Genomic DNA, 14,756 nt, shown 5'->3' with positions numbered 1-14,756 from the left:
GGAAGCTCTGTGCACACCGACCTGTGCTCCTCCAACTGTGATGTGCACATGGACCACCCAAGGAGCTTGTGGAAATAGTTTCTGATTCACCCTGTCTGGGAAATATCATGAGATCACCTTTGGAGCAAATATCCAGGGTGTACCAATGCTTCTGGTCCAGGAATTGTATTCTTTGTAGCAAGTCTAGGGTACCAGGACCTTAGTAACACTTTCAGTTTGCTTTCTTTCAAACTATAAACTGTCTCAAACATATATACAATTACATAAAAGAATACACTGGCCATCAAGATAGAATAGTTTGTTTCAGATGTCTCTCTTAAGAAATAAAATGCTATCAAAAGAGCCCATCCCTTCCCACCCCCACCCTTTCTCTGATTCCCAAGGTAGCCAATATCCTGGAATTGGTGTGTTAAACTCTGGTGCCTGTTTTTATACCATTACTGCACATGAATGAGCCATAAAGCATCAGACACATTCTTTTGTGTTTCAGAATGACAGCCTGCTGCCTGTACATACACAGACACACACATACAGACACACAACCACAGAGACACACACAAGACAAACCATTGAACAGACGTGATGTGCAAACTTCCCTTCTGTAACTAGTACCAAGTTGCTTGAGACACATGTTCAACCAAGCAGGACTTGCCAGTGTGAAATAAAACTGCCATCTCTAGAGAAGGAAGCATTTCTGGGGCTCATGATAGACTTGAGGGGTCCCCGGAGTACCCCCACCCACACCATACATAGACTCTTACTGAGAAACTCCCTTCCTGAGTTTTTGGCATCTGGACTTAAGTTCAGGTGGACGCTATGAAGCCAGTCTTTCATAATGCTGGGTTGCCCCTTCTTTGCCTCCATCACCCTGGCCATGGGGTGGGAGTGGCAGAGGGCAGCCCTGGTGAGGAGTGACAGAGTGACAGTGGCCTTGGCCCTTTGCAGGAGATGACCTCATGCGCTGTGTGGACCTCTACAACCAGGCCCAGTCCAAGTGGTTTGAAGAGATGGTGACCACCACGTTGGTGAGTGACCGGAGATGCGGAAGCATGTCCCCGCAGGGGTGGGCGCTCAGGAAGCTGTGGGTGGATGCTGGTGGACATGAGGGCGATGGGGTGGAGGTGAGAGATGGTCATTAGATCTGCTCTAATGTTGAGACTGAGACCCTATCTCCAGGCCAGGTGATGTGGATTCATACCCTTGCTCTGGCACTTCCTACTGTGTGAACACAGGCAACTGTAGGTTCTTGCCATATCCTCCTGAGGGGTCAGGGTCAAACGAACAGAGAGTGGTCCATTTAGGAAAAATAGCCAAGTTGTAGTAAATGTGGGCCTTCCTACCCCCAGAATAACTAAGGGTCTAAGATCGCAGGGCCTTGCAAGACGTGTGGATGGGTGAAGTTGGGGCAGTGGGGGAGGCCTGCCCAGGGGCCGGGGAACAGGCATCAGACCACTTCTTTGCTCTCCTGAGTATTTCTGTGAAGTCAGCACCTGCTGAGTAGATGGTGAGATGGGTTGGCACTTGGGCCACTGGGCCAGGTGAGAAAGGAGGTGTCCTGCCAAGTGCTTATCACACCATCCCTCTGCCCCAAGCCACCCCCCATCCATCTGCCTATCCAGCACGGGACTAACCCTCTGCCTTCCCCAGGCACCAGCGCACCAGAGCAGATTAGAGGCCTCCCCCAGGGACAGTGACCTAGATTTCCTCCTGGTTAATCTCCTAATTAAGCTTCCTGCTTACTCCCCCCACTCCCCAGCTAATCACCTGGGCAGTGACCTAGTTGTACACAGAACAGTGGCCAGATCCCCTAAATTCCAAAGATGCAGAGCCATCTAGGAGCCAAATTTCTGCTCTTCTTTTGGCCTTGGCCACCCCGCTCCTGGCCCTCCTGCCTCCTCTGCCTGTCCCTCAGCACTCAGGTGGACAGAGGAGACGAGGCCACTCAGCAGAGGTCCAAGGACAAAGCCCCAAGAGTTTGAAGGGCAGAAGCTCCTGCATGTGTTTCATTTCTCAACCCCGTCAGGGCCTGGGGCTGCAGTGGTGCAGAAGTTTGATTAAAGGCAAAACGGGGGGCTTCCCTGGTAGCCCAGTGGCTAAGACTCCACACTCCCAGTGTAGGTGGCCTGTGTTCAAACCCTGGTCAGGGAACTACATCCCACGTGCTGCAACTAAGATCCTGTGCCCACTGCTCCCATAATTGCCTGTCACTTTGGGCAAGCGATGTTACCTCTCGAGGTGTTCATTCCCTTGTTTGGAAAAGGTAAGAACAGAACCTGTATCTCTTAACATTGTGATGAGGACAATTAAGCGATGTGCAGAAAGCTCGTAGCACCTACCATGCCTGGCAGAAGGAGATTCAGGAAACAGCAGCTACTGCATCTTTGGCTATACCTTCACCCCCAGATACGGGGTGGGTGCCTCGCCAGACCCCAGGGAGCCGGGCAGCATCTGTGTTTTGCCTCTAGGATGGTCTAGGACCCATGTAGGGGGAAGGTCCCCAGGTTGGAGGAACACCCCCCAGAGGTCTCTGTGGGTTTCCTCCTCTGCAGGAGCTGGAGCGGCTGGAGGTCGAGAGGGTGGAGATGATACGGCAGCACCTCTGCCAGTACACGCAGCTGCGGCACGAGACGGACATGTTCAACCAAAGCGTGAGTTCTCCGCCCTAGGTCGAGGCCAGCGGTACCGGGGGACGCTGGGCCGGGGGAGCCATGGCCTTTGTGCCATGGTGGCAGGTTACATAACTGCTACGGAGAAGTCTGTCCTGAGGGTGGGCAGGGACTCGGGCCTGTGGGCGACCTCTTGGGATGGACCTGTCAGTTACCCTGGACAGCCACGTGACTCCATCCCAAGCGCACCCCATAGACGCGTCATGATGGTTAAAATAGCTGGAGGTGACCTTGCCTCCTCTGTTGGGTTCCTTACAATGCTGGAGCTATTCAAAACCTCTCAAGCTAAAGTTCAGTAAACCTGTTTTCAGGTGGTAAATGGGGGGACACATGGAGAGAGGAACGGGTCACAGACTCTTGAACCCGCCTGCTCTTTCACCCACCCTGTGGTCTGGAGGTCGCGTGCATGAGGGGAAGCAGAGCAGAGGCCAGAGCTCTGCGCCCCCCGACCCCCGGTTCTCCCAGCCCCCACATCTGTCCCTCGCACAGGCCTTCCCAGGACCCCTGCTGCAGCCACAACCCTCTAAAGGAGCTGCTCTGTCAGGCGCCAGGGTGTGAGTGGCATGGCTCAGAGGACACGCCCCTGGCTCCTCCTCCACCTCTGACTGCATCCTCTCTTCTCTGTCCCTTGCAGACAGTCGAGCCTGTGGACCAACTGCTTCGAAAAGTAGACCCAGCCAAAGACAGGGAGCTGTGGGTCAGAGAGCACAAGACGGGCAACATCCGCCCTGTGGACATGGAGATCTAGACGCACGGCCCCGGGGGTCCTACCGAGGAGGGGCTGGGGGGTCCCACGGAGAGGAGGTGGCGCTCCCGCTGGGGGAGCCGGGTGTCGGGAATGGCGCTGCCCTCCCCCGCTCTCCTGGTCCACTGAGGCGAGGGGACAGTGATGCCGGAAGGGCGGCCCAGATGGCCCCACGGGGAGCTCCCCGGTGTTCCCAGGCCGAGAAGCTGGATCCACAGCCCTGCCCTTGTCTCTGAGGCTGAAGCCCCCTGAGTCCCGTGCTGCGCTTGCCACTCCAAGGACAAACCGAGACTGGAACTTTGTGGTCCCTGTTGAGTACCAGAGGGGTCCCCTCCCCACCCAGAGCAATTGTGTCCCATGCTCATGCCCTTCTTCCAACTGACCTCCTTATCTCCAGGGCTTTGGAGGGGCAGGGGAGGGAGGTCTCTGTCTCCAAGCCGAGTGTCAGGATCAGAGTCGTGGAGAGAAGGCCACCATTCAGCACAGCAGCCCGCACCCAGAATCCTTTGCAGCAGCCCTCCCTCTTGATTTTTTTTTCCCCTCCTTGAATATTCTGAGGGCCTACATCCTGGCTCTTCTCTGCTACTTTTCACCAATGGGAGTCTTGGGAAGAAGGTCTGGCTCCAGTTTTCCCAGACTGACCCTGCCTGAAGAGGTCAGGATGAAACTACCTCATTCAGCAAATTCACCCCCAGTTGGAGCAGCAAATTGTGTGCCTGTTAGATCAGGCCTCCATGCCACGTGCTCTTTCCAGACATCCCAGTCCACCCAACCTGCAGCCGCTTCCTCGGGGAAGCCCCCTGCTCCACCCTCGCGCATCCCAGGGAGCTGAGTCGGTCTCATGTCAGGGAGGGGTTGGGACAAGTCTCTGTCACCCCCCCAGGTTGTTCCACCTGCCCGTGCACAGTGGAATTGGGAGTGCTGTTCTATGTCTGGCTCTCATTGGCGGGCACCGTGCAGACATTGCAGACTGTCGTGCCCACAGTACATGTCACCATCCAGGCAGTCGGGTACCTTGGCCTCTCAGCTCCTTCTGCACGTTCCCAAGCCCTGCATGGAGCCCCTGCTTGGGGCTGGTACCCCCTTGCCCCTTTGCCATCTCCTCTTTCCTGAGAAAGCCTGGTCTGAGCATGACCTGGGAAGCCATCTGGTCCTCACTCATCGTTTTCTCCCTTACATACTAAATCTTGAGAATTGGCTTGAGGGGATTGGAAGAAGAAAAGGGCTGGAGGAGGTCAGACAGCTTGCAAGGGGCACATTCCAGCCTGGAGCCCACACCCTAAGAACCCATATTTCTTCACTTTTCCCATTGATTACTTTGAATTCACAGGACTTATGTCTCATAAGGGCAGCCGTCTGAGAGGGCAACTCACTGGTCTTTCTCTCCATCGTCCAGGCTGGTAACTGATGACTTGTTTTTCTTGTATCTCTTGGTACCCCTTTCTCTGAGTCAGTATGGCGCCCTCATAGTGATAGTAGAAAGATGCTGAATATCCTAAAGCAAACCAAGCTTTGCCACTTTTCTTATCAAAACATCCCAACCAGAAAGGTCAGTGTGAAGGCCTTTACCAACATACAGGCCACCAAGATGGATCTGTGTCTGGTGTGGAGAACTACTCCTTCCAGTCTGGGGTTGGGCTGTGACACCAGCTGCCCATTTGGGGCTATCATTTCTTGGTTTCTTGATTAAAAAAAAAAAAAGATGGGTGCTAGCAGTAATTGCTTTGTGGCTTAGTCAACTAATTTGTGGATGATTTTCCAACATTGAAAGCCAATAGCCTTGTTATTAACATAGGTACTTTCATGTGTGATGTGGCTCATTGACTTTGTTTTCTCATCCCCATCTGAGGATTCCAGAGTCTTCTGTTATTCCCTGGGGCTCTCGCCTCTTTTAGAGTAGCCTGAGTTGGCCTCACGTAGGCCAGTCTATTTTCTGAAGTCACGCTTTCCCCCTTTTCCCTCGGTCTCATTAGACACCCCCATATACTTCTTTTCCTTTTTCCTTCCCTCCTTTGTTCATTCATCAAGCATTTAGGTAAGCCTGGGCGATGTGCAAAGATCTCGGAACAAGATATAGCCCTGTCATCAGGGAAACCCATGATCTGTTCTTTTGTGTAAACTCGTCTTTTCTCCTAGGGTCTTGCAGGTCAGTAACCTTGGCATTCACCTACAGATACTCTCTGCAGAGTTTAGGTTTGCAGAGATACCATCTGTTGTACTGATAGCTCTTCACTCATTCATTCATTCATTGAATCAGCAGATGCTTGGGGCAAGCTAGGTATTATGCCAGTACTACAGATGTAGCTTCGTACCAGCTAAGAACTCTGCTCCATCCCCACCCCCTGTATTCTCCATGTGGACAAGGGCATGTTTTCAGACCTTTCTGGGAAACGAGAGCCTTGCACCTCTTCCACATTTAACCCACTGGGAGCCTGTAATAAGCCATGTGGTGTTTACCCAAGGACGGAAGAGCCAGACGGCACCAAGAGTATGATCATGGGGTCACCAGACACTCACGGCTCATATCCAACTCAAATTTCAGAGATTTGTTTGTTGCAAATAATTCTTGCTTTACATAGAGGAAGAATGAAGCCCAAGGACAGCCAGTGAGAGCTGTGAATTGAACAGTGAATCACGAGCAGGGCTGCAGCTGAGAGTCCAGACCTCTGTCCCTATAGTCAGGATGAAGTCTGGAATGTCTGAAAGTCGTCTTCAGAGTGGCGCTCTGCCCTAGTGGTTGGTTTGATTTGGGTTTGGGTATTTAGGTTATAAGAGGATTTGCTTGGCTTTTATCAGGGTGAGTGATTCCAGGTTATTCTTGAGCACATCCAGTGTTCCATTTCTGAAAACAGGTGACCCCCTTCTGCCTGGGAGACATGGAGGCACTTTGTCTGTGAAAGCCTGACTTTTAGAATAGAATCTCTAAGACAAACATAAGTTGCCAAGGCAACTTCCAGGATAAGCTGCTTGTCCCTCTTTTTTTTTTTTTTTCCTATTGCTTCTGATCAGCGTTGGAAAGCACTGGCCAGCTGACCCCTCGGGGATGGCTGACCTGAGGTTCTGCCCATCGGACCACCTTGGGTCTCCTTTTATTCTACCCAACACCTGTGTCAGCTCGGGGGCAGGGAAGGGTAGGTTGGATTTCTTTGGGGAGAGACACTTCTCCCCTCACTGAGGCTGATTAACAACCAAAGCAAATAGAAAAACCCTGTATATACTCAGAATCAGGGGTTTGTATTCCCTTTGTGAAAACCAATCAATTACTAGATTAGGAGATGGAAGCAAAGAAATCTTGGCAGAGCCAAAGTCCCTTCTTGGAAATGCAAGCCATAAGATTCCGAGGACATCAAAGACCTCGGCTTGTTTAAGTGATTTTACTTCCAGCGGTGAATGGCCTTGACACGGAGAATTTATACAGGATTCTGCAGACCTACTGGCGATTATGTAGATAGGGAAAGTTCCTGGACCAGTGTTAAGTGGGGCACAGATCAGAAGCACACTTCCTTAGCCAGCATACCATCATTTCCATAAACCTCCCTGTCCCCACAGGTCCCACTGCCTTTTCTTTTTCCAAGTTTATTGAAATATTTGACATTTGAAATTGGGGGTTCATGAGCATACAGGAAAATTCACCCTTTTGAAGGATACAGCTCAATGAATTTTGACAAACTTACACCGTCTTATGGGGCTTCCCTGGTAGCTCAGACAATAAAGAATCCGCCTGGAATGCAAGAGACCCAGGTTCAATCCCTGGATCAGGAAGATCCCCTGGAGAAGGGAATGGCTACCCACTCCAGCATTCTTGCCTGGAGAATCCCATGGACAGAGGAACCTGGTGGACACATAGGGTCCATGGGGTCACAAAGAGTTGGGACACAACTAAGCAACTAACACTTTCATTTTGACACGGTCTTGTAACCACTGCTGAGATCAACGTAGTATTTCCATCACTCCAAAAACATCCCCTCAGGCTCCTTTGATGTCCATCCACTCTTCCCATCCCCAGCACCTGGCAACCACTGATGGATTTTCTAACCATGCAGATCTGCCTTCTGTAGTGTATCGTAGAAATAGGCAGGAGCCTTTGATTCTGGCCTCCTCGCTCAGCTTGATGCCTCTGAGTCACCTTGTCGTAGGATGTCACTAGCTTGTTCCCCTGCAACGCCGAGTAGCCGTCCGTTGAATGGATGCACCCCACTGCTTCCTTGCTGTTAAAACCAGTTGTCTGCCTGGAAGCTGCTGACCTGGAGTCTTCAGCTTGTTTGCACAGCTGTTTCCAGCCAGCTGCATCCAGTGGTTCTTGGGACTCACACTTGGCTTTTTATGAGTGATTTTAGGTTTGGGGGCATCTAACACTTAGGTTTTTTGAAATGCAGAGAGCTGCTGGGGGTGGAGGCAGGGATGGCGGACAGGGTTTCTGCTGCCCCCTGAAGCTGGAATCTCAGCTGGCAAATCCACTTGCTCCTTGGGACCCTCCCTTCACCTCGCCCAGTCCCTGCCATTTGGTGAGAGTTGGGGGGTGTGGGAGGTGGGTGGAGAGGGTGTGGGTGAGAAAGCAGGGGGCTGGCCACGGGCTCAGCACCAGCCTTCTCTGGATCTTGCTTCACCTGCAAACTGAAGGTGTTGATTCTAGAACGTTCTCCCAGGCCTCCTCCAGCTGCTGCATTCTGTCTCCCCTTCCCTTCTCATTTCCAGTTTTGTGCCCAATGCACATGTCACACCTCATCTGAGTCCGCTTGCCACAGCTGTGCGTGCTGTCACCTCACCCCCTCCTGAGAGGGGTCCCTGGGTGCTGAGAAATCTAAAAAGAGATTTTTAGACACAAAAACTTAGTTTCATGAGCTGTTGAGAATGAGGTAGTTCCTCCTCCTTGGACTCCTAAAGAAAGCAGAAGCCATTACCTTTCAGCCACTGATGTTTGACACCATGTCCTGCAGGTCACTTCCAAGGAGCAAAACCAGGCATGGAGTCAGAGCCCCCTCCCTTCAGGTTCTTGTCAATGCCCGAGCCTTGCTTACCTGGCCTGTGCCTCCACCCTCCTGGGTGGTGGCAGAGAGAAAACCACACCAAACTGCTGATGCTTGTCAGCTCTGGGCAAGACCGCCAAAGTAAGGACTCCTCCAGCCACATTTTAATTGTGCCCTGCTCAGTGAAAGCTGAGCCCCTGAAAACAACCAGGTACCTCTCCCAGCCAACAGAAGACATCCTTGGGTCCAGCCAGGTGACAGTGTGGGCTGTGGAGCCCACAACACAGGGTCCCCCACTGCCAGGATACCTTTTTTTGGGGGGGGAGGGGGCCTGGGGGCTCTCAAAATCATCCCCACCCCACCCCACCCCCACTGGAGTCATTTCTATTGGGCCCTTTGTGAAGGTGGAGGACCCAACCCCTCTTTCCTGGCTTGGTGAGACTAAGGTGACAAAAACCAATGTTTGGCTCCCCCTGAACCTTTTAGATGCTGGGGTGTGGCTACTGGAGGGCCTTGTTGGGAGGTGTCTCCCAGGGAGAGGGGCTGTGATGGCCTTTGGATCTGCACTCTTTAGGGGAACTTGGCCCTTTATGTTTCAGGGGTACCCCTAATGGGCTTGCAGTGGTGGGAGGCAGAGGGTCAGGCACACGGATGCTCTGATGGGGACGGTGTGACGTGGTGACAAGGAAGGAACACATAAGGAACCAGGGCAAGAGCAGCAGACCCGCCCCGCTCTGCTGTCTTGTTCGTCCCGTAATCTGTCATTGTCACATCCCCTTCCTGGGACCTGGGCATTTGTTGTCTGTTGAGTGGAGGTGCTTTCCAACCGGCATCACATGCAGCAAGAGGCCACCTCTCAGGACAGGGGCCTCCAGGCAGCCGTGTGGACCCAGGGACAGTCATTCAAAGGGACACCTGCCATCCTCGGGGACGGGGCCGCAAATTGGTATATCTGCCCTTCCCTCAGGAAGGGGACGATGGGGCAGGAACAAGCCCCTTCACAGACAGGAGCACATCAGCAAAGCCCATGAAAGCGGGATTTTCTAACAAAATAAACGTGCTTGTTTGCTCTGTTTTCTGTAACTTTTGCTAAATACTTTATACATTTTTAATGTTAAAAAGCTGTGTCTCCTCCAGCATTCCTCATCCCGGTATGAATGTGTTTATTCCACGTTGTATATCCTTCCATCCCCTGGCTGCCTAGATCAGTAAATAAAGTTGATGTACTATAATTTATAAGTAACACTGTTGAAACTCTGATCCCTATGGAGGCTGTAATCCACCCTTCCCACACCACCCCCGTAATAGCATTTGTGTGTATTAATGCTGAAAAATTAAATGTTTAAATTTTGAAGGCGTTTGCTATATATAATTGTTCTGCATTATTATAAAGCATTTTCAGGAAGTTAAATGCTCTCATTTTTTCCCCCTTCGGCTCTGTGTGTACACTTGAGATGCTTAGATTTCATCCTGTGTAAAATAAACTATCCAGAGACACCGTGTTGTCCCACTGGGTGACCCTCTTTCCTGGAGGGCTCCCACCCTCTTCTTTGTACAAATGGGCTCAGTGTCCCTCCCGAGCTGGGTGATCATTTTACCCCCAATTACTTAGCAGAGGGACCACACCCCTGGCCCCAGTCCCCTTCCCTGGAGACTTCTGTCCCTGTGAACACAAGGGGCTCCTGGCTATTATTTCCTTTCTCCACCCATCCATCCCATCCACTCATCCATGCAATAATTAGTGAACACCACTGTATGCCAGGGTCTTTCCAGGTGGTGCTAGTGGTAAAGAACCCACCTGCGAAATGCAGGAAACTTAATATGAGACACAAGTTTGATCCCTAGGTCGGGAAACTCCCCTGGAGAAGAGCATAGCAACCCACTCCAGTATTCTTGCCTGGAGAATCCCATGGACAGAGGAGCCTGGTGGGCTACAGTCTATAGGGTCACAAAGAGTCGGACACGGCTGAAACGACTTAGCACACACGCACAGAATGCCAAATATTGCTCTCAGTACTGGGAGCACATTGGTGATGGAAACAGATCAAGAATCTTGACCTCACGGAACTTATTTTCCAGCAGAAAGAGACAGGCTAACAAAATGATATATAGAGTGTATGCAGAAAATGATAGGTGTTATGACAAGAGGGCAGGGGGAGGAGGAGGGTCTCAGGGGTGATGGTGGGTAAGTGGCAACATGAAATAGGGTGATTGGAGTGGCCTCATTGAGAAGGTGGCATTTGACCAAAGTCAAGGGCGCCTGGGAGGGAGCCCAGCAGGTAGCTGGGGAGGGGAGGACATTCCAGGCAGAGGAGGTGGCCCTGTTAAAGGCTGGAGGCACCTCACTGAGGCCAGTTGGCTTGAACAGACACGGCGATGGGGAGGGGGCAGCTTCTGCAGAGCTTTGCAGGCTTTGGAAAGCCTGTGATTTTGCTCTGGGGGCCGTCCAAGCTGAGGGTGCACAGCCCGATTTCCTTGCTGGGGAGCTCACTGTAGTTACAGGGGAGCAAGGCAGCCAGAACGCAGGGACAGGGGACGCTGCCTGCAGGGGTGGCCACGTGGAGGTGGGGACAACGGTCAGATTCTGGAAGTGCTTTTAAAGTGGAACCAATGTGATTTCGAGCCAGTTTGGAGTGGGGTGTGATAGAAAAAGGGGCACAGGGGATGACTCCAAGGATTTTGGTTCAGGCAAGCAAAAGGACAGATTGCTATTTACTGTGATGGGGACAGCCATAGGAGAGGCGTTCCTTCCATTCTCTGCCTCCCACTCATGCTCTCTGAGCCCTCTTTCCCCTCTGCTTCCAGACCAGGATCAAAGGGTTCTCTTGTCTTCCTGCTCACAGCAAGGGAAGGTGGGGGAGGGTGGCAGGGGCTCCAGGGCTCCCAGCTTAGGGAGAGGACGGGGCCAGCCTCTGGGAAGAGTCTGTGTCTTTCAGTCAAGGCCAGGCTGGGAGGGGGAGACACAAACAGATTCACTGGCCAGGGACGAGGGCTTCTCCCCAAGTGGTCTTTGGAGCTCGGGGAGAGTTTATGGCCCAGCTCAGACTTAACAAATCCCCTCACAATACATCATCTCCAACAACTTGTTTGGCTAAGGAACATAAACTCTCCCTCTGATAGAAGATGTTTATGCAGGTTTTCAAACAAACCTCCAGGTCATGACCCCTCTCTCAGCAGCATCTACACAGCTGCCTATGGTCCCCTCCCAGGGTCGGGCCCCTCCTGGGCACAGCAAGCTGAAGAGTATGGGCAGCACCTGCTCCTTGCTCTTGAGAGGGGCAGAGGGACTGGGGGCTCTGGCTGCCTTCTTTGTTAACCCGGGGTCCTGTCTCCTGGCCCATAGCCTCTTTGTTGTCATGGCAACCCAGCTCCTCACCTTCAGAAACACAGCTCCTTGCCCACTCTGCTCACTCCTTGAGAACAAGAGCTTGGTTTCTTCCTGTGACATTGGCCTTGTCTTACCTGCAAGCTCAGTGTGGACACCCAGGAAGCACTTCTAATCACCTCGCACACCAGGTTCAGAGGCAAGGGTGGAGGCATCTGACTTCGTTTTCATGGCTTGGGTTTTGTTTGTTTGATGACTGTCCTGTTTCTAACTGCTCTTGAGAACAAATGCCTTGCTGCGGGCTAGTGAAAGCCTAGAAAAGGAGAAACGGCTCCTTTTAAGAAAGAATATGCTATCACAAACTGATGGAAAAAATAGTAAGTATACAGACACACACACCCGTGACATTAAGGCCTCCTGAGAAGCACTCTGGATCCGCAGTAGGTGGGGCGACCAGGAGGAATGGGTCAGCACATCTGAGCCTGAACTTCTGGGTCCTTCCTGCATAATATTAGCGGGGCCTGGCGGGTGTCTTTCCCCCAGCAGCAGGGACCCGTCATTAGCCTCTTATGAAATAGGATACAAACCCCAAGTCACCCGCCTACACACTATGTGTTTTATTCTTTGTAGTTACTGTGTGTGCATGCTAAGTTGCTTCAGTTGCGTCTGACTCTATGTGGCCCTATGGACTGTGGCCAGCCAGGCTCCTCTGTCCATGAGATGCTCCAGGCAAGAGTACTGGAGTGGGTGGCCCTTTCTTCCTTCAGGGGATCTTCTTGACCCAGGGATCCAACCCACATCTTCGGCTCCTGCATTGGCAGGTGGGTTCTTTACCACTAGCGCCCCCTACAAAGCCCTTTGTAGTAACCACCCCTGGATAAAGCCGAGACTTCGCTCCCATTCTAGATGGCGATTCTGGGGTTCCAGGTGTGACGCTCAGCCAAGCAAGGGCACCAGCAGCCTCTCCTTCGGGTGCTGAGATTTCAGGTACAAGCCTACTCACGAGGGCTCTCCCCTGTGGCCCACACTGGGTACTGAGTTGACCACAGGGGTGGAAGCCTCCCCTGGCAGAGCTCCTTCTTGTCCATTCATTCACTCAGCAAACACATACTACTGTCTGCCAGCTGCCGGCACCAGGCTTGGTTGCCAACCAACAATCTACAGCTGAAATCAAGCCACAGATAAGTTGTATTTATCCCACACCATGTTTCTGAAAAATTTGGAAATCAGTCCCACAGTTTGGAAACTGCATCTGGAAATCTGATTTCTGATTTCTCTTGGGTTACCAAAAAATCTAGTAACACCGGGCCATAATCCCATCTGACTACATTCTAATGGAGGCAGCCCCTGCCATGTGTGACACAGGCCTACCCACTCCCTTATTGCCTTCCTAATTTCCTGGCTTCACAAACATTCCACATGCTGGCCCCTGTATGCAGTGCAGTTCTTGAACCCTGTCATAGAAGAATATTGATAAAAGGTAACATGCGTTCGGAGCTTCCCTGATAGCTCAGTTGGTAAAGATTCCGCCCACAGTGTGGGAGACCTGGGTTTGATCCCTGGGTTGGGAAGATCCTCTGGAGAAGGGAAAGGCTACCTGCTCCAGTATTCTGGCCTGGAGAATTCCATGGACAGTCCATGGGGTCTCAAAGAGTCGGACATGACTGAGCAACTTTCACTTTCACTATTCAGTTTCTTTTTTTTTTTTTAAACAGCAAAAACAGTTCTTTTACTGGTGCCAGAGCAGGTGAAGATTATTACTGCAGGAATCGCTCCAGTCGAGGAAACCTCCTACACAAGCATCCATTTTTACTGAACCAGATAATTTGGAGATGGCTGATGTATTCTAAGAGTATGACACAGAAATTCATCTTTTACATAGCAAACATTTCTAATGACTTTTCTGGGGTTTTTTTTTCCATTTATTTTTATTAGTTGGAGGCTAATTACTTTACACACTATTCAATTTCAACATGTGTTCAGCTCTTACTACTGCCAGGCTCTATTGTAAATGCATTGCACCTATTAACTCATTTCAGGCTTACAATAACAGTGAGGGAGATGCTCTTATAATGCCCATTTAGTCAAGGAATAGTCACTGAGGGCCCAAAGCTGGAAGGTACCCTTCATGCAAAAGAAATGCAGTGGGGAGCAAAACAGACAGAATCCCTGCCTTCAGGGTGCTTTCATTCTGATGCCATCCCAGGCAGCATGTGCAATAAACAAACACTAAGTCAGAAGGTGTACTCGAGAGGGAGACCAACCACGCAGGATGAACAGTTGGGGCTTGCTGGTGGTTGGGGTGGGGGTGCTGCTGTTACTGAGAAGGCGACATTTAAGGAAAGCCATGAAGGAGGTGAAAGATTAGAAGAGAACTCCAGGCAGAGACCAATTAAGAAGCATGCCTGAAGCTGCCGTATAGCTCAGGGAGCTCAGCTCGGTGATGACCTAGAGGGGTGGGACGGGGGAGGGCGGTGGAGGGAGGCTTGAGAAGGAGGGGATGTATGTATACTTATAGACACACGCTACTGTACAGAAGAAACTAACGCAGTGTTGTAAATCAATTATACTCCAATTTTTTTTTTTCTTTTAATGAAAGAAAAAGGAATGCGCCAGAGGGTCACACAGCTAGTAAATTGCAAAGCTGAGGTTTGAACCCGTACTGGTTCCAGAGCCTGACTCCTCACCCAGCATTACAGGACCACCCCTGCCGCAGAGACTCTCAGAGTTAGGGCAACGGAAGACAGGCAGGGAGCATCCTTGCTCTTGGAGAGCTAGAGCTGGCAGTGGGGTGATGGGGGGGTAGGGATGGCCCAGTGGGTGAGGCCTCAGGTCCCAAATTCTGTTCTACTGTCCCGTCTTCCCAGAAGGCCAAGATGGATTGAGCTCCTGCTGTCAGCTCTTTATTTTAATCTCAGGGGGCTTCTGGGAGCTCGCCTCCCTCCCCCAACCCCAAGCTCCAGGCCCCTCCTCCCTCCAAGTCCTGGAATGAACCAGCCACAAATCCTCCTAATCCGTCAGCATCTCAGGGTGTGACTGTCTCCAGGGGCAAA

The 14,756-nt window shown here is 51.6% G+C and overlaps 1 protein-coding gene across 8 annotated transcripts in view; it reads left to right on the top strand.

The window, feature by feature from the left end:
* The window catches only part of GAS7 (growth arrest specific 7), a 200,910-nt gene extending 191,121 nt beyond the window's left edge, over positions 1-9,789 (top strand). For all 8 annotated transcript variants that reach the window (XM_043903842.1, XM_043903840.1, XM_043903848.1 and 5 more), the window contains 3 exons: positions 946-1,025; positions 2,550-2,648; positions 3,301-9,789. In XM_043903842.1, coding sequence (XP_043759777.1) covers positions 946-1,025; positions 2,550-2,648; positions 3,301-3,414 — 293 coding nt within the window. In that variant the 3' untranslated portion in view covers positions 3,415-9,789. The remainder of the gene's footprint in view (positions 1-945; positions 1,026-2,549; positions 2,649-3,300) is intronic.
* The last annotated feature ends 4,967 nt before the right edge of the window (positions 9,790-14,756 follow it).

This window comes from Cervus elaphus, chromosome 5, assembly GCF_910594005.1.
Source record: "Cervus elaphus chromosome 5, mCerEla1.1, whole genome shotgun sequence".
NCBI lineage: Eukaryota > Metazoa > Chordata > Mammalia > Artiodactyla > Cervidae > Cervus > Cervus elaphus.
The sequence above is the reverse complement of the archived record's forward strand: the minus strand, read 5'-3'. Positions and strand labels throughout refer to the sequence as shown.